Genomic DNA, 20,611 nt, shown 5'->3' with positions numbered 1-20,611 from the left:
GACCAGGGCCGGCAACAGAAGTTTTGGGGCCAGATACCATGTGGCCCTCACACCCCACCAGAAGAGGCAGGCGCAGGGCACAGAAATCCTGGCCAGCGGAGCTACCGCCATGTCCCGTAACTGCCTGCAGCAGAGCTGGACCTGGAAGAGAGGATGAACACTTCCAAGTTGATCGCAGCAGGAAATTTTTTAGCAGTTGGGCAAAACCATGTTCACTGCAGGGGGGCAGATATAACATTTGCAGAGAGAGTTAGATTTGTGTGGGTTATTTTGTTTCTGTGCAGGGTAAATACTGGCTGCTTTATTTTTACACTGCAATTTAGATTGCAGATTTAACTCGCCACACCCAAATCTATCTCTCTCTGCACATGTTATATCTGCCTCCCCTGCAGTGCCCATGGCCCTCATTCCGAGTTGTTCGCTCGCTAGCTGCTTTTAGCAGCATTGCACACGCTAGGCCGCCGCCCTCTGGGAGTGTATCTTAGCATAGCAGACTTGCGAACGAAAGATTAGCAGATTTGCGAATAGAAAATTCTTAGCAGTTTCTGAGTAGCTCCACACTTACTCTGCCACTGCGATCAGTTCAGTCAGTTTCGTTCCTGGTTTGACGTCACAAACACACCCAGTGTTAGCCCAGACACTCCCCCGTTTCTTCAGACACTCCTGCGTTTTTTCCAGAAACGCCAGTGTTTTTTCGCACACTCCCATAAAACGGCCAGTTTCCGGCCAGAAACACCCACCTCCTGTCAATCACACTCCGATCACCAGAACGATGAAAAATCCTCGTTATGCCGTGAGTAAAATACCTAACTTTTGAGTAATATAACTAAGCGCATGCGCTCTGCGAATCTTGCGCATGCGAAGTAAGCGACTAATCGCAATACAGCGAAACTCTGCAACGAGCGAACAACTCGGAATGAGGGCCATGGTTTTGTCCAACTGCTAACAAAGTTCCTGCAGCGATCAACTCAGAATTACCCCCTATGTGTGAGAGGATCCTGTCACTTTGAGGCTGTGTCCACATTTCCTACAGCTCGCTGCCCTATTTGGACAAAACGGCTTGCATCCCTGCTGGGCGTATTCTTGGGGCCCCTCTGTTCCTTGAGGCCCGGTACAGGTGTCCCCTTTGACCAACCCTGTTGCCGGCCCTGCTGCTGACCACACTCACCTCCTGCAGATCACCTCCAGCTGATACACCTCCGGCTGTTACACCCCCTGAAAAATGGCAATGAGCACAAATTACATGATTACATAGAGAAGGCAGATGTAGAGACCAAGAAGGAGGTGAACCATGAGAGCTAGATGTTATGGTGACCAACGGCATGTTCAAATGTTCCTACATTTTCTGTATGTGGGCCTAATCATTTTCTGAAGTGTTTTTGTAGTATAATAAATGTATTTAATTTTACGAGACTATTTGAGACCATATCTGATGTTCAAACAGTTGTACAGTCTATATTGTCCCCTTCTCTACATATCTGTGGAATACTGAACATACCTCCTTTTTAGACAACAGCACCGTTTTAGTTTCAGACTGGCACCCAATTCTGGCATTTTTTGCTATTGCAGGAAGAAGAGTTGACGGCACCAGAAGATGCAGGTCTCAACAAGGTAGGTTGCATGGGTCATTAGTTGTTTAGAGGAGAATTGGAGGGCACATCTTACAGTTAGGGCAGATGGATGCAGGGTAGAAACGACAGAGGTGCAGTGCCTGGGGCATAGAGTGGGAGAAGGCAGGGTATTGCCAGCAAGGGTAGAGGCAACCAGAAACTGCATCCAGTCCAGAACTCTGAGACAGGTAAAGACCTTAGAAACTGTAGAAGCCCACAATGAAGTTGTCCCTGACTTTAGTTCTGTAATGACATCCCTTAGAGATTTGACTAGGAATGATCATCCCAAGTTAGTGGACATCCACTTGTGAGTTCTCATTCCAGTCATTGAAGGGTGCTCTGCTACCAGCTCCAGTGCTGATGGTGCAAATTCATGAGTGGGACATTGTGCTACAAACTGATGCATGGGTCTGGAAAAAGCACTGAGCCAGGAGGGGCCACATAGACAGGAGCACCCTGTAGCCTGATTGAGCAGGAAACTGCTATTGTCGGGGGGTGGGATATGTTACAATTGAAATGGAGTGTTTGGCAACCTCAACCAGGTTTCTGCAACTGGCCCTCCACAGTGGTATATGACCACTCTCCTTTTGAGTGGCTGCAACATACTATGGGGGGAAACTGTTATGGTGGAGCCTTGGACTTCAGGCTTACTATTTGCATAATGTTTACCAACAAAGAAAGGCTCACTGCAATATGGATGAACTGTCTAGGCTGGAGCCAGAGCCCACCCGGGTACCTATCTTTAACCCCAAGAGACTGAAGGACCAGGAGCCAAATCTTTGGTACATGGCCCGCTGGCGGCCTTCATGGGCGTGAAGGAGGAGTCTGGTCAGAGATGTGCCAAAGATGCTAGCCATGGCAAAGAAAGGGTTAACCCTCAGGCTGCGGCGCCATTTTGGCCATGTGGCCCGGGTCTCCAGCCACAGTGCAATATATGCCCAGTATATTTCCAATACATTTCTGAGACCATGCGTCTCAGTCGCTATTGCCACTCTATGCATACGCATGCTCTTTTAGCAACTTGAAAAACATCGGCCATTATATCAGCATTGCGATAGACTCAGAATCAGGCATCATGTCTACTTTGAAGCATTATCAAGGGAGTGCAATGCTACATGCTACGTGGAGGCTTCACTGCTTCAAAGAGGGAGCAATTGATGGACATAGGCAAACCTTGGAGATACTTGAGATGAGCGCCTGAAATTTTTCGGGTTTTGTGTTTTGGTTTTGGGTTCGGTTCCGCGGCCGTGTTTTGGGTTCGAACGCGTTTTGGCAAAACCTCACCGAATTATTTTTGTCGGATTCGGGTGTGTTTTGGATTCGGGTGTTTTTTTCAAAAAACCCTAAAAAACAGCTTAAATCATAGAATTTGGGGGTAATTTTGATCCCAAAGTATTATTAACCTCAAAAAACATAATTTACACTCATTTTCAGCCTATTCTGAACACATCACACCTCACAATATTATTTTTAGTCCTAAAATTTGCACCGAGGTCGCTGTGTGAGTAAGATAAGCGACCCTAGTGGCCGACACAAACACCGGGCCCATCTAGGAGTGGCACTGCAGTGTCACGCAGGATGTCCCTTCCAAAAAACCCTCCCCAAACAGCACATGACGCAAAGAAAAAAAGAGGCGCAATGAGGTAGCTGTGTGAGTAAGATTAGCGACTGCCTGCCGACTGCCGACACAGAGGTAGCCACAGCCGTGAACTACCGCACTGTACACTGGTTGATAAAGAGATAGTAGTATACTCGTAACAACTAGTATGACACTATGACGACGGTATAAAGAATGAAAAAAAAACCACGGTTAGGTGGTATATATTATAATAATAATACAATTATGGATGGACGGACTGCCTGCCGACTGCCGACACAGAGGTAGCCACAGCCGTGAACTACCGCACTGTACACTGGTTGATAAAGAGATAGTAGTATACTCGTAACAACTAGTATGACACTATGACGACGGTATAAAGAATGAAAAAAAAACCACGGTTAGGTGGTATATATTATAATAATAATACAATTATGGATGGACGGACTGCCTGCCGACTGCCGACACAGAGGTAGCCACAGCCGTGAACTACCGCACTGTACACTGGTTGATAAAGAGATAGTAGTATACTCGTAACAACTAGTATGACACTATGACGACGGTATAAAGAATGAAAAAAAAACCACGGTTAGGTGGTATATATTATAATAATAATACAATTATGGATGGACGGACTGCCTGCCGACTGCCGACACAGAGGTAGCCACAGCCGTGAACTACCGCACTGTACACTGGTTGATAAAGAGATAGTAGTATACTCGTAACAACTAGTATGACACTATGACGACGGTATAAAGAATGAAAAAAAAACCACGGTTAGGTGGTATATATTATAATAATAATACAATTATGGATGGACGGACTGCCTGCCGACTGCCGACACAGAGGTAGCCACAGCCGTGAACTACCGCACTGTACACTGGTTGATAAAGAGATAGTAGTATACTCGTAACAACTAGTATGACACTATGACGACGGTATAAAGAATGAAAAAAAAACCACGGTTAGGTGGTATATATTATAATAATAATACAATTATGGATGGACGGACTGCCTGCCGACTGCCGACACAGAGGTAGCCACAGCCGTGAACTACCGCACTGTACACTGGTTGATAAAGAGATAGTAGTATACTCGTAACAACTAGTATGACACTATGACGACGGTATAAAGAATGAAAAAAAAACCACGGTTAGGTGGTATATATTATAATAATAATACAATTATGGATGGACGGACTGCCTGCCGACTGCCGACACAGAGGTAGCCACAGCCGTGAACTACCGCACTGTACACTGGTTGATAAAGAGATAGTAGTATACTCGTAACAACTAGTATGACACTATGACGACGGTATAAAGAATGAAAAAAAAACCACGGTTAGGTGGTATATATTATAATAATAATACAATTATGGATGGACGGACTGCCTGCCGACTGCCGACACAGAGGTAGCCACAGCCGTGAACTACCGCACTGTACACTGGTTGATAAAGAGATAGTAGTATACTCGTAACAACTAGTATGACACTATGACGGTATAAAGAATGAAAAAAAAACCACGGTTAGGTGGTATATATTATAATAATAATACAATTATGGATGGACGGACTGCCTGCCGACTGCCGACACAGAGGTAGCCACAGCCGTGAACTACCGCACTGTACACTGGTTGATAAAGAGATAGTAGTATACTCGTAACAACTAGTATGACACTATGACGGTATAAAGAATGAAAAAAAAACCACGGTTAGGTGGTATATATTATAATAATAATACAATTATGGATGGACGGACTGCCTGCCGACTGCCGACACAGAGGTAGCCACAGCCGTGAACTACCGCACTGTACACTGGTTGATAAAGAGATAGTAGTATACTCGTAACAACTAGTATGACACTATGACGACGGTATAAAGAAAGAAAAAAAAATACCACGGTTAGGTGGTATATATTGTAATACAATTATGGATGGACGGACTGCCTGCCGAGTTCCGACTGCCGACACAGAGGTAGCCACAGCCGTGAACTACCGCACTGTACTGTGTCTGCTGCTAATATAGACTGGTTGATAAAGAGATAGTATACAATACATACAACAATATACTACTATACTGGTGGTCAGGCACTGGTCACCACTAGTCACACTGGCAGTGGCACTCCTGCAGCAAAAGTGTGCACTGTTTAATTTTAAATTAATATAATATTATGTACTCCTGGGGGCTCCTGCTATAACAACCTGCAGTGCTCCCCAGTCTCCCCCACAATTATTATAAGCTTTGCCTTTTATACATTGATGTGCAGCACACTGGGCTGAGCTGAGTGCACACAGACTGAGTCACACTGTGTGACTGGCTGCTGCTGTGTATCGTTTTTTTTCAGGCAGAGAACGGATATAGCAGAGAACGGATATATTAAAATAAATAAAAGTTAACTAACAACAACTGCACTGGTCACTGTGGTAAACTCTGTCTGACTCTGCACAATCTCTCTCTCTCTTCTAATCTAATTTCTAATGGAGAGGACGCCAGCCACGTCCTCTCCCTATCAATCTCAATGCACGTGTGAAAATGGCGGCGACGCGCGGCTCCTTATATAGAATCCGAGTCTCGCGAGAATCCGACAGCGTCATGATGACGTTCGGGCGCGCTCGGGTTAACCGAGCAAGGCGGGAGGATCCGAGTCTGCTCGGACCCGTGAAAAAAACATGAAGTTCGTGCGGGTTCGGTTTCAGAGAAACCGAACCCGCTCATCTCTAGGAGATACCTGCTGCAGTCTGCACAAGATCTAAGACTTGCAAGAAGATTTAAGTTTCAACAGAACAATGGGCAAAAACACACAACAAAAGCTCCATTGGAGTGCCAAATAATAATAATAATAATAATAATAATAATAATAATAATATTGATGTGTCCATATTTACAAAGCTGGCAGAGATTTATAGATTACAGACTGTTGCTAAAGCAAGTATTAAAATAATGGAGATAAATATAATTGTCTTTTTTCCCTTTATATGTAGCTGATTAAGACAAAACACTGTTTTACATCACAGTACATTCAGCTGTGCAGGGGGGGATCCGGTCGGAAGATCGACACTGTCTAGGTCGACAATGTTTAGGTTGATTACTATAGGTAGACAGTCACTAGGTCGACAGGGTTGGAAGGTCGACAGGGTTTCTAGTTCGACAAGTGCTAGGTCGACAGGTCAAAAGGTCGACATGAGTTTTTCACATTTTTTTTATTTTTTTAAACTTTTTCATACTTAATGATCCACGTGGACTATGATTGGAACGAGCCATGCGAGGGGACATGGGGGTATATTTACTAATATTCGTGTTTTAGCCGTTTTATAAGGGTGTTTGAACTCGAATGGTATCGGGTGCATTTTACTGCAACTTTTTGAATCCTGATACGGTCAGTTACTAAGCTGCCGAGTTTTGCACATTCGTTTTTTCCGATGTCGATGTGATTCGTAATGTCAGGCAGTGTTTTACGGGAGTGATGAGTAAAACACTGCCTGACAAAACACAAGGAATCCCGGCCGGATCTGTGAGATCCATGCAGGGCTTCATTGTGTACCTTAAAAAGTTGTTTAAAGTCTTTAAAATTCTGAAAAAAAATGCGTGGGGTCCCCCCTCCTAAGCATAACCAGCCTCGGGCTCTTTGAGCCATTCCTGGTTGACAAAATATGGGGGAAAAAATGACAGGGGTTCCCCCATATTTCATCAACCAGCACCTCTGCGCCTGGTCCTGGTTCCAAAAATACGGGGGACAAAAAGCGTAGGGGTCCCCCGTATTTTTAAAACCAGCACCAGGCTCCACTAGCCAGGTACATAATGCCACAGCCGGGGGACACTTTTATAGTGGTCCCTGCGGCCCTGGCATTACATACCCAACTAGTCACCCCTGTCCGGGGTACCCTGGAGGAGTGGGAACCCCTTAAATCAAGGGGTCCCCCCCCCCCAGCCACCCAAGGGCCAGGGGTGAAGCCCGAGGCTGTCCCCCCCATCCAAGGGCGGCGGATGAGGGGCTGATAGCCAAGTGTAAAAAATGTGAATATTGTTTTAAGTAGCAGTACTACTACAAGTCCCAGCAAGCCTCCCCGCAAGCTGGTACTTGGAGAACCACAAGTACCAGCATGCGGTGGAAAACCTGGGCCGCTGGTACCTGTAGTACTACTACTAAAAAAAAACAGGACACACACACCGTGAAAGTATACGTTTATTACATACATGCACACCTCCAAACATACATACTTACCTATGTTCACACGAGGCTCGGTCCTCTTCTCCATGTAGAATCCTCGGGGTACCTGTGAAAAAAATTATATTCACATAATCCAGTGTAGCTTCTGTCCTTTGTATGATCCACGTACTTGGCAAAACAAAAAAACGAAAACCCGACCACGCACTGAAAGGGGTCCCATGTTTACACATGGGACTCCTTTCCCCGTCTGCCATTACCCCCCCTCACTCCTGTCAAAGAGGGTCCCTTCAGCCAATCAGGGAGCGCCACGTCGTGGCACTCTCCTGATTGGCTGTGTGTTCCTGTAGTGTCTGTGAGGCAGCACACGGCAGAGATACAATGTAGCGCCTATGCGCTCCATTGTATCCAATGGTGGGAACTTTGCGGTCAGCGGTGAGGTTACTTTCAGTCAACCGCTGACCGCAAAGTTCCCACCACTGGATACAATGGAGCGCATAGGCGCTACATTGTATCTCTGCCGTGTGCTGCCTCACAGACACTACAGGAACACACAGACAATCAGGAGAGTGCCATGATGTGGCGCTCCCTGATTGGCTGAAGGGACCCTCTTTGACAGGAGTGAGGGGGGGGTCCTGGCAGACGGGGACAGGAGTCCCATGTGTAAACATGGGACCCCTTTCAGTGCGTGGTCGGGTTTTCGTTTTTTTGTTTTGCCAAGTACGTGGATTATACAAAGGACAGAAGCTACACTGGATTATGTGAGTATAATTTTTTTCACAGGTACCCCGAGGATTCTACATGGAGAAGAGGACCGACCCTCGTGTGAACATAGGTAAGTATGTATGTTTGGAGGTGTGCATGTATGTAATAAACTTATACTTTCACGGTGTGTGTGTCCTGTTTTTTTGGGGGTATTTTTTTAGTAGTAGTACTACAGGTACCAGCGGCCCAGGTTTTCCACCGCATGCTGGTACTTGTGGTTCTCGAAGTACTAGCTTGCGGGGGAGGCTTGCTGGGACTTGTAGTACTGCTACTAAAAACAATATTCACATTTTTTACACTTGGCTATCAGCCCCCCATCCGCCGCCCTTGGATGGGGGGACAGCCTCGGGCTTCACCCCTGGCCCTTGGGTGGCTGGAGGGGGGGACCCCTTTATTTAAGGGGTTCCCACTCCACCAGGGTACCCCGACCAGGGGTGACTAGTTGGGTATGTAATGCCAGGGCCGCAGGGACCACTATAAAAGTGTCCCCCGGCTGTGGCATTATGTACCTGGCTAGTGGAGCCCGGTGCTGGTTTTAAAAATACAGGGGACCCCTACGCTTTTTGTCCCCCGTATTTTTGGAACCAGGACCAGGTGCAGAGCCCGGTGCTGGTTGATTAAATATGGGGGAACCCCTGTCATTTTTTCTCCATATTTTTTCAACCAGGACCGGCTCAAAGAGCCCGAGGCTGGTTATGCTTAGGAGGGGGGACCCCACGCAATTTTTTTTTCTGTTTTTACACTAAACAGACCCTTTCCCATAGATAACCATGCACAGATCTCACTGATCCGTGCATGGTTATCCAAACTCGACTGGAAAAAGCAGGTCTATTTTTTTGCTGCTTTTTTTAACGATTCGCAAAAAAATAGACCCGCACTTGAGCCCTCAGAGACTAACACCCAAATACGAATGAATAGTGAATACCCGTGTTGTATGAAATAACAGCCGCGTTTGACCGATGGTCTATTCATTCATATTTCAGAACTTTGCCGTTAAATCCATTACGAATAGACCAGACACTGCCGAGATCTGTGCTTAGTGAATTCCCGGATTGGACTTTGGAAAAAAAAAAAACACAAATCGGACAAACTCGATTTTTTAGTAAATATTGGCCCTGGTGTACTAATTTGGCATCCCGGTCACTGTACGCAGAAAACTACACAAAACCCCCCAAAAAAACTCATGTCGATCTTTTGACCTGTCGACCTAGCACATGTCGACCTAGAAACCCTGTCAACCTTCCAACCCTGTCGACCTAAACATTGTCGACCTAGACACTGTCGATCTAATGATCCACACAAGTGCAGAGGGTGCACTTCAAGTGTATTTCTCCTTGCAACCTCTGGGGGCGCTGTGGAGAAAAATCCGTATTAAGTGCACTCCCTGGGGCTTACCGCGTGGGTAATTCCATAACTCTGGGCTCTGAATCTATAAATCTAGGTGCTATAAGTTAACGCACATTAGCAGCGAGTATACCGCACATGGCATTCGGCAAGTCACTAAATAGCTCATGGAATTAAACCTGGGAGCTGCAGTTGTGTCCACGTTGGTCTTACTTGCAATGTGTGTGCATCGTGGTAATGCAGTCGCGGCAAGAGTGAACGGGTGCGTACGTACGCTCGCAACCGCAACCCATGCGCACAGAATTGTATAACCGCGGGTGTGACTATATGCAGCTCGGCACAGATAATCTTACACGCGATGCCTATGCACTTACTTACGTACGTACGCATCGGGTGTAAAATAAAGGAGGATACATCCATACAGCCATGTTGTAAGTCCCGCAGCTCATTGAATCTGCCCCATAGAGTATTTTGTGTCTATCAGTGGAAAGAGTTTTTGGATAAACTAATTTTCTTTTCATTTAAATACATATAAAATGTAACAAGATGCAAAAATAAATACAGAAATAGCGGTAAATACGTGGTATACGCACTGAACATTTTGCATGTTATATTAACTTAGTCTATTCATGCAAAAGCCATTATAATGAAACATTAAAATGTACAAAAGCAACACACTAAACAAAGCGGGGAGGGGGGTCAAAAGTATACAAGGATAGTGCAGGGTGAGTTCCAAATAGGCGGAGGGCCCTGCCCATAAACAGCTTACAGTCTAGGTAAGTGGGGGTAAACTGGTAGGAGGAAGGGCTGAGGGCTTGAGATAAGATTATGAGGAGAGCTGGTAGTATGTCATACGCAGGTACAATTCCACGTCGCTTTGAAGCCTTGAAGGATGGCGGAGAGTCTTATAGGGTAGGGGAGCAAGTTTCAAATGAAGGGGTCAGCGTAGGATGCGGGAGGGAGAGACGGTGATCAAGGCGGAGGAAAGGCGACAGTCACAGTCTGCGCATACTGGACGCTCATACGCCTTTCAGCAAAACCTATGCATTGTGCCATTACATTTATATCAATTTGGAAATGGACATTGGCGGATAATGTATCACTGAACTGTTTGACGATATTAATATTAATTTCTCTTTGTTTTGCAGGATGACATATTTGCAAAGCATTCCTGTGACAAAGCCGAGATACAACAACTGATTGTGGACAGGCACAATGAACTAAGGTCCCAAGTGTTTCCTCGTCCCAGCAACATGTTGAAAATGGTAAAGATTACCTCAAAAATTAATGATAAAAAAAAGTTGCTTAAATTTTTTTCCTTACTGGCACTTTACATTGAAACAACATGGCTGCGTACGTGATGGATCATGGTTTTCCAGGCAGTAGCTCAGTGTATAGTACATCTCTTGCGTAGACCTGCCCTTGCGCTGGATACGACGGTCGCAGTACTCCCTAAGCCCCAGCATCATTGTCTCTCTGCGGCCATTTGGTGCCGGGGGAATGGGCATGCAGGGCAAGCAGTACAGAAAATGGCTTCAGATGAACTGTGAACATCTCTGAATGAGGCTGTGTTCCCCATTAGCCCTGTTTAGTAATTCCTGCTAATCTGCCTTAAGCATTATTTAAATTGTCTACTCGCTGTAGATGCTGAACCAGTAAGCACATTCAGAGTTGGTTAGGGAATGCAGAGTGAGCATGCGATCATTAATACGCATTTATGTTTATACCTCCTCAAAGGATGCTTTATCTCTTGTGAAAAGGTGACTTTAGAAGAAACCAGCCACAAACAGGATTGCAGTCATAAACAAATTGCCGTTCTTATTTTCTGTAGCAGGGTACATTGGTTTCCACAGGGAAACATCGGGGTGTAGAGTGGATCTTGATCCAGAGGCACCAACAGGCTAAAGCTTTAGACTCTCCCAGGATGCACTGGGGCCTCCTCTATAACCCCACCTCCAGGCACTGTGAGCTCAGTTTTTCAGTTGGTGCTGCAGCAGCAGGTCACAATAACAGGAGGGCTGCACTGGGCAGCTCTGAAAAAGCTTTTTCTGACAGAAAATTTCTTCAAAATTGGTCTGTCAGCGCTGTATGTCATGGTGACACTTCAGCGCTGCAGCTCCATCACCTCCCAAACGAGGTTGCATACTCCCGCAGCCTGTTCCCGGGTACTTGCGGCGGAGACGCTCCGGCTTTAGGCACAAAGTCGCAGTCGCTCTCCTGGTTCACGTGGCTGCTACGGGGAGGGGGTAAGAGGATCCCCCAGGCAGGACCTGCCATTAAATTGCGTTCCGTCCGCGACCTAGGAAGATGGGTCGCGACGCTGGCGTGGACACTGTCACCAAGCAGGGACCCCATTAGACCAACAGGGCAATAGAGCACAGGTCGGGTGTACTAACGCCCCATTTAATAAGGCTCACTAGTATCTGGGGTGGGAGACCAGCATAGGGGAGTCGGCACTTGACCTGTAGCCCCTCCCCAGCCCAGGGCGACCTCTGCGGCAGGTTTTTCCTGCCCTGGAGCTGCCTCACACTCTCCCTCACTCCCTGACTGAGACGCTGGGCACCATCTTATATGTATAGTTGCGGCTGGTCTCTGGGACTACAGGGCAAGGTCTCCCTTGTAAAGCGCCTTTATACAGCACTGTGACTTTACAAACACTTGAGTATTCTACATGTCTTTATACAGACAGCGTTAGTTAAGAAAAAGTGTACCAATTACAGAATATGTTGTACGAGTATTCTGATATATACCTCCAGTCTAGGACTGCGCTGTGTTTTTTATATATATATATATATATATATATATGTACATATATTATTTCACTGCAGTTTTATTGTCATAATAATAAATATCTGCATTGCCAATGTGACTGTGTGTGCCCGTATCTGCTGTGTGGATTTCACTTTCAGTGTTTCCCAGATATATCTATCACTATATTCTGTACCCTAAGGGACTAGGGGGGTCATTCCGAGTTGGTCGCTAGCTGCCGTTGTTCGCAGCGCAGCGTTCAGGCTAAAAATCGGCATTTTTGCGCATGCATACGGGCCGCAGTGCGCACGCACAACGTATTTTCACAAAAAACTATGCAATTTCACACAAGGTCTAGCGACGCTTTTCAGTCGCATTGTTGATCGTTGAATGATTGACAGGAAGTGGGTGTTTCTGGGTGGTAACTGGACATTTTCCGGGAGTTTGCTAAAAACGCAGTCGTGTCTGGTAAAAACGCAGGCGTGCCTGTGGAAACGGGGGAGTGGCTGGCCTAACGCATGGCGTGTTTGTGACGTCAAACCAGGAACCCAACAGTCTGAAGTGATCGCAAGGAAGGAGTAGGTCTGCAGCTACTCTGAAACTGCTTGAAAAAATTTCAGCACTATTCTGCTAACCTTTCGTTCGCACTTCTGCTAAGCTAAGATACACTCCCAGAGGGCGGCGGCTTAGTGTTTGCACTACTGCTAAAAGCAGCTAGCGAGCGATCAACTCGGAATGAGGGCCCAGGTGCGTCTGGGTCGTATAAATAATGCGTTGCAGTATTTACCCATTACGTGTATTCTACTGTGTACTCAGTCACATAATACCGGATTTATTCGCAGGTATTATTCTTATATATGTCTGGATTTAATGTACCAAACAGCTTTATTGTTGCTTTTGCGTACAATGTCTAACAAGAAGGGCAGTAAGTCTGTGGACGCTCCTGCATCATGCAGAATATGCACCAAGGATTTACCAGAGGGGGAAGCTGTGTATGATGGTCTGTGTACTATGTGTCATACATCTCCCAGTCAGTCCACAGCTCCTGTAACCAATCAGGAGCCACCCTGGGGCGCGTTCTCAAACCTACTGGGTACTCTGGTGGAACGCCTATAGCCCCCTATGGGACCACTGGTGCCATTACAGACACAAATAGTTCCTATGGTCAATCGGCCTTTGGCGGAAAACTTGCCTAACCAGTTGCAGCAGTTAAACCATTCCTTGGTCAGACAAAAATCTATTCCAGGTCACTCACATGTCTCTGGGTCATCTAAGCGGGCTGCTTTCTCCTCACAATCCACAAATCTCTTAGATGTTTCATCTGAAGAGGAGGGTACTGTCCTATCAGACACTGAATCAGGTGTTTCTGATGAGGATTCTCCAGTGCAAATTGATGTCCCTGCTCTAGTGAGAGCTATTAAGCAGATCCTACATGTCACTGATGATGAGGCCCCCACTACTGTAGTTAAAAAAGCTGATATGTTTAAACAGCAGAAGGTGGTTAAAAACCTATACCCCATTCTGACCATCTGCTGGACATCAGGAAGGAACCCTGGTCTAATCCAGGGAAGAAATTCCCCCTGTCTAAACGGGCCTTAGCTCGCTATCCTCTCCCTGCAGTGTTATGTAGCTTGTGAGAAAATTAACCGCCGGTGGACTCTCATGTCACCCGCCTAGTGGTGTCATCTACTCTGCCTGTCAGCACTGTCACTTCATGCCTGAAATCTGTTTACTGCCTTGTAGGTGCTGTACATAGACCCACTATTGCAGCCTCTTAGGCTGCTAAAGGTATTGAAGCATGGGTTCAGGCGTTAGAGGATGAGTCGCCTGAGGATGTATCTCACAATGCCAGACATTACCTGTCTCACATTACCACCACCACCACCTACTACATTCAGGAGGTGTCCTCTGAGGCGGCTGTGTTGGCGGCCAAGGCATTGAATATGTCTGTCTTGGTTCGCCGTATTCTGTGGTTGAGGTCATGGAAGGTGGACCTAGACTCCAAAAAGACCTAGGAGGTTCTCCCTTTTGAAGGGGTCGGTTTGTTTGGGGAAGACTTTCCTAAAATTGTGTCTGAACTGGTGGCCGCTAAGACTGCCTTTCTCCCAAATACTAATCCTTCTGCACAGAAGGTAAGAGGTACCACTCTTTGTTTCTTTCGGCCTCAAGGGAAAGCAAAAGTTCAGGCATACCCGAGACAATCTCGTGCTCCCAAAACCATGAAGCCCAAGGCAAAGCAGTCCTGGGCGGACCATCAGCCTGCTTCTAATCAAGACAAGCCTGCTGCATGACGGTGCGGGCCTACCCCTGGGGGACCCCAGGGTGGGAGAACGACTTCTGCAGTTCACCCAGATCTGGTTAAAGACCACTGCAGATGCATGGGTGCGAGGAGTTGTCTCTCACGGGTACGAGTCTCTTTCAAGAGACGTCCTCCTCGCCAGTTTTGCACCATGCCCATCCCTTTGAAAATCCGTTAAAGGCGCAAACGCTGCAGAAGATTGTGAGTTCTCGCCTGGATACAGGAGTCGTAGTGCCCCAGAGAGGCAGTGGTTACTACTCGACCCTGTTTCTAGTTCCGAAACCTAATAGGTCTTTCCAGCCTATTCTCAACCTCAAATCACTAAACAGGTTTGTGAGAGTGTCCAAGTTCCATATGGAAATGCCGTGCTCAATTGTACTGGCGATGGAACCTGGGGACTATATGGTTGCTGTTGGCAACCTACACTATCAGTTCCAGGCTCTGCCATTTGGACTGGCTGTGGCTCCTCAGTTCTTCACCGAGGTCATGGCCGTAATGATGGCACATCTCCGTCGCCAGGGAGTCAGGATCCTGCCTTATCTGGATGACTTGCTGATCCTGGCAAACTCCCACGATGTCCTCATCAGTCACCTACAACTGAAGGTAAGCTTACTAAAAGCCCACGTGCGGCTCATCAATTGGAAGAAATCCTCACTGGTCCCAGCTCAGAGCATGGTGCACCTGGGGGCACTCCTGGACACACACAGTCAATGTCTGTTCCTGTCTCCGGACAGGGCAGAATAAGGTGCTTCCTTTGTCACCCCAGAGTGTCAATACACTCGGCGATGCAAGTACTTGGCCTAACGGTGTCGGCAATCGACATGGTAGAGTACGCTCAATTTAATTCCCGCTCCCTGCAGAGGTTAATCCTTTCCAAGTGGGATGGCCTACCTCATCGGATCAGATCTCACGTGATTACTTTGACACTGGAGGTTCATCTGTCACTGACCTGGTGGCTACAGGACCAGCAATTGAGCAGGGGCAGTCCCTTCTGGATCCCCGACTGGGTCCTGCTGATAATGGATGCCAGTTTGCGTGGATGATGTACCAGAGGCAGGGCGAGAGTTAATGCATTGAACACCGCCCGCAGCTGTAGAATGTTTATCGGGATGTGTGACTCCTCCTTGGTCCAACGACCCTGGAAAGATTGGAGCAACACTCTTTCCAGGGTTGTTGGACCAAGGAGGAGTCACACCTCCCGATAAACATTCTACAGCTGCGGGCGGTGTTCAATGCATTAACTCTCGCCCTGCCTCTGATACAGAACAGGCTTGTTCAAGTACGGTTAGACAGCGCCACCACGGTGGCATACATAAACCATCAAGGCGCATTCGAAGCTGCATGGCAATGTTGGAAGTGTCAAAAATCCTTCGTTGGGCGGAACGCCATCTACACGCCGGAGAGTGGAGTCTTCATACAGAAGTCTTTCAACTCCTAGTGGACATGTGGGGCCTACCAGATGTAGACCTGATGGCGTTTCGACAAACTCACAAAGTTCCGGTCTTTGTTTCAAGGACCAGGGATCCTCAAGTAGCATTAATGGATGCACTAGCCATTCAATGGAACTTTCGGCTGCCTTACGTTGTTACCTCCAGTGTCACTCCTGCCCAGGGTCCTGTGGAAGTTCAAGCAAGAAGGAGGAATACTACTTCTAGTCACTCCTGCGTGGCCCAGACGGCATTGGTTCTCAGACCTGCAGGGTCTATCAACAGAGCGTGTTCTTCTACTTTCTCAATTCCTAGACCTCCTCATACAGGGCCCTTGTCTCTATCCAGACCTGGCCAGACTGGCTTTGACGGCGTGTCTCTTGAAGCCTCTCTCCTGAGGGCCAAAGGATTCTCTGAGGTGGTTATACAAACTATGTTGAAATTCCGTAAGCCGGCATCTGCCCGGATTTATTTCAGGGTCTGAAATTCTTACTTCACCTGGTGTGCTGATAAGAATTATGATGCATACAGATTCGGAACTTCCAGAATTCTGGCTTTTCTGTACCAAGGCCTGGACTTAGGCCTTTGTCTGGCCTCCCTCAAAGTTCACATATCTGCCTTGTCGGTATGGTTTCAGAGAAAGTTTGCGTCTATCCCTGACGTTCATACATTCACTCAGGGTGTATTAAGGATTCAGCCTCCCTATGTCCCTCCTGTGGCTCCATGGGATATGTATGTTGTCCTGTATGCCCTGCAAGAGTCACCATTTGAACCTCTTGAGTCGGTGGACCTTAAATGGCTCACGGCCGAGGTCCTATTGCTACTGGCTATTGCCTCTGCTAGAAGGGTGTTGTACTTAAGTGCATTGTCCTGTCGTCCACCCTTTCTGATTTTTCAGCGTGACCAGGCAGTTCTTAGAACTTGCCCGGGTTATTTACCTAAGGTGGTGTCATCTTTTCACCTAAACCAAGATATTGTGGTCCTGGCCTTTTTCTCTTCTGACTTGTCCCCAAAGAGCGGTCTTTGGATGTGGTGAGGGCTCTCCGTATATATGTGGAGAGGACTGCCTCTATCAGGAGGTCAGATACCCTTTTTGTACTGTTTGGTTTCACAAACGTGCATGGCCTGCGAATAAGCAAACCTTGGCCAGATGGGTAAGAATGGTGTTTGCACAAACCTATGTGCAGGCTGGTCTCCCAGCTCCTGCTGCTATTAAAGCTCATTCGACTCGGTCTATTGGACCTTCTTGGGCGGCCCGCTATGACACGCCCATAGAACAATTGTGCAAAGCAACTACGTGGTCCTCAGTGAACACGTTCATTAGGTTCTATGCCTTTGATACTCCTGCCTCCCAGGATGCTTCCTTTGGATGCCGGGTTGTCATACCCGCTAAGGTGCGTCCCCTCCCTTGAGGAACTGCTTTAGGACACCACCCGATGTTTCCCTGTGGAAACCAATGTACCCTGCTGCAGAAAAGGAGATTTGTGGTAGACTTACCATGTTAAATCTCTTTCTGCAAAGTACATTGGGTTCCACAGGGTGCCCACCCTGACGCACCTAGCCTCTATGGGTTTATATGGCATTGGCCGCTGTTCCCTTCTCCTGTCGTGAGAATGTGACTAACATCTGCATTCTCTTTTACCTGCTCCTACATTGGACTGGTTAACGAAACTGAGCTCTCAGTGCCTGGAGGCGGGTTTATAGAGGAGGCACCAATGCATCCTGGGACAGCCTAAAGCTTTAGCCTGTTGGTGCCTCTGGATCAAGATCCACTCTACACTCCGATGTTTCCCTGTGGAACCCAATGTACTTCACAGAAAGAGAGTTAACCATGGTAAGTCTACCATAACTCTCCTTTTCTAGACAGCCTGGGGTGCCTCGGGGCACTTGTAGGCGTGCCTAGGAAAGGTTTATAGTTTATAATAGCATTTTATAGTCTATTGTACTAGAAGTATTAAAGGCCTCGTGTGCCTCTGACAAAGTTTTTAATCCTTCAACATGGCAGGCGATGCAGGTGGTTACGCATTTCGCAATATCATGACCTTGCCACACTGATTGTATGGGCAGTCTGCAAACTCAGCAATAGTCTTACTGTATTTCATTAAAAAATAACACCATTGTAAAAATTTGCAAACATTATTTTGCAAGCAACCGTTACTTGCTCTTTAGCTAGTGTTCCCAAAAAATAACCACCCATGACTGTGTTTGTTTCTTCAAGCAATGGAGTGCAGAAGCAGCAGCAAATGCAGCGAAATGGGCGGCAGTATGTGCACAAGTCCACAGCAAACCAGAACAAAGGGTAGTGCCTGGTATGTATTTCTTATTTTCTCTTCTACCATAGAGTACCAGGACCTGCTGAAGGACAGCATGAGATTAGAAGACTTAATATTACTAAAATATTAGTTAAATTCATAAATACATTGTTTGCTACATTAAGTTATTTACAAATAGAACAAGTCCTTATAATCTTAGAATTCAGAAATCTGAAAGATGAGTGTAGTCTTGAAAAGGCTGCTTTGGTGAAACGCGCGTTGGTAGTGTTACTATTCTTTTTTCTTATTTCATACTCACTTTACTCTGTCTGCTGAATAATGCCTTGTTATAGGGTTAGAGGGGTCTTTTTAGTCATGGACGCTGTGCATGCAGCCACTGCGTCTTTGTGTGGAGCTGCTGTGCAAAATTATGCAAAAGCCGCAGGAGGTATCTTAAGTAAAAAAGACGTCCCCTGCCGGGTTCTGTGTTTTGCTGCTGTGACCGAAGACGCAGCATTGGATCAACTGCGTGAACATCAGACATCTGACTAACCCTCAGAAGCCTCAGGATATCTGGTGAAATCACGCTGCCGGGGCCAGTGACTCTGCGTCCTCGCTTGCTTTGGCAAAGCCAGAGAGTGGGACTGACACACCCTTGTTTTCTAGATTACTGATAGAGTGTAACATTTATTTATTGCATCATACACACTACTGTGGCACAAAAAGGCTCATTACTGATCCTTATAGCACTATTCATAAATAAGATTTGTATTGATTTTGTTTCTGTGTTGCTGATTGTAACAGGACCTACTGTACCTTGGATGTAAATTATTTTCCACAATGAATGGACTGTGGCACAGATACTTTTTACCTGTGTTCAACAGAGCTGGGGTACTAGGCATTTTCAATCAAGGTCAAGACCACCAGGGACATCCTCTCCTATCAGTAGCCAGTTGGGTTTTACCCAGTTATGTATTAATATATGTTGTGAATATTGAATGACAAATTACAACTGAAAGAGCCATAGCCACACTGGATAAGCTCAACTGCATACTACGCCTAAAGTATGGAAAGTGTCAGCTCTTGTTGTCACTAGTGCTAAGTTCAAGAATGGCCAACTAACATCCACTGTAAATGCCAGTGAGTCTAGATCTCACAACAAGACTGTAAGGGGAACATACAGGTAAGCTACCACAGCTAACTTCATCACCAGTCATCGCCACAGTCAATAGGTCCCAGGAGAAACAGAGAGGAAGGATCAGGATCACTGTCCAGCCACTGTGACGTAAGGGTCACTAATCAGATAGTCAGAATGGTTAGCTCCCTCCCTTTGCCCAGAGCTGTGGCCATAGACCTCAGGGCCACTCAAGAAATCTAGAGAGTTTACAGTCTTGCAGAAAAGATTGGATAGAGATTTTAGCTAATGACAAGGTTCAAAAGCCCCAAAGAGGGACTGCAAATTTCTACTCAATCTGTATGGCTCTTGTGATTTCATGTAACGGGTGGTATTCATGTGACCGGCGGTCTGCTGACCGACAGTCACATGACCTCCTCCACCATCCCGCCGGCTCAGTATCCCGATTATCAGCATGCCGACCAACAGGGACTATTTCCACTCGTGGGTGTCCACGACACCCATAGAGTGGGACTAGAACCCGTGGCGACCGCAGGTCGCCATCGAGCCCGCAGCGTGGCGAGCGCAGCGAGCCCGCAAGGGGCTTGCTGCACTCGCCCCTCCCCGCCGGGATCCCGGCGTCGGTGTGCTGCCGGGATCCCGGCGTTGGTAAGCTGACCGGCGGTCAGGAGACCGCCGGTCAGCCATACTACACCCCATGTAACATCCAAAGATCACGTTAATGCCTGGCATGAATGTAATCTCAAAGGTCCACATTATGAGGTAGGCTGAAAGGTGTCCTGGTAAGGACAGAAGCGGTGCAAGAGTCTTTGTCGGTCAACTCGGGATACACTCTTTGCTAATTGGGGTAGGTAAGTCACCTGTAGTTGACCCAATATCGAGACAGCAAATGTCCGCATAATCAACTTACAGTCACTGCTCAGGAAACGCCCAATACATTTCACATACCATGCATCTCACTTGTAACTGCATCTTTTGGCATCTACACAATGGTAAGAATGTGCCGTGTGACTTTTTAGGGACTTAGATGAAAAACATTGACTATTTGTGTGAAAATCAGCTTTGCCTGTGTGACCGTATGGCCTCACTCTACCTATGAAATAGAGGAGGTTACTCTTCCCTGATTTACCTGAGTGGGCGTACTTCACCACTCTGTGGGATTCCCACTCACCATCAGTAAGCACCTGTTATTGGTTGCTCCCATTGTGTTGTGGGCAGGTACACGCTGCCACCCCCAGGCTCTGACACAGGCACCAGAGAGCAGCAGTCG

The 20,611-nt window shown here is 46.9% G+C and overlaps 1 protein-coding gene across 1 annotated transcript in view; it reads left to right on the top strand.

The window, feature by feature from the left end:
• The window catches only part of LOC134911112 (cysteine-rich venom protein TEL1-like), a 75,582-nt gene that overhangs the window by 10,451 nt on the left and 44,520 nt on the right, over positions 1 to 20,611 (top strand). The window contains exons 3-5 of the mRNA XM_063919483.1: positions 1,570 to 1,611; positions 10,629 to 10,745; positions 18,173 to 18,263. Of these exons, the coding sequence (XP_063775553.1) occupies positions 1,570 to 1,611; positions 10,629 to 10,745; positions 18,173 to 18,263 (250 nt within the window). The remainder of the gene's footprint in view (positions 1 to 1,569; positions 1,612 to 10,628; positions 10,746 to 18,172; positions 18,264 to 20,611) is intronic.

Source organism: Pseudophryne corroboree, chromosome 4, assembly GCF_028390025.1.
Source record: "Pseudophryne corroboree isolate aPseCor3 chromosome 4, aPseCor3.hap2, whole genome shotgun sequence".
NCBI classification, from domain to species: Eukaryota; Metazoa; Chordata; class Amphibia; order Anura; family Myobatrachidae; genus Pseudophryne; species Pseudophryne corroboree.
The sequence above is the reverse complement of the archived record's forward strand: the minus strand, read 5'-3'. Positions and strand labels throughout refer to the sequence as shown.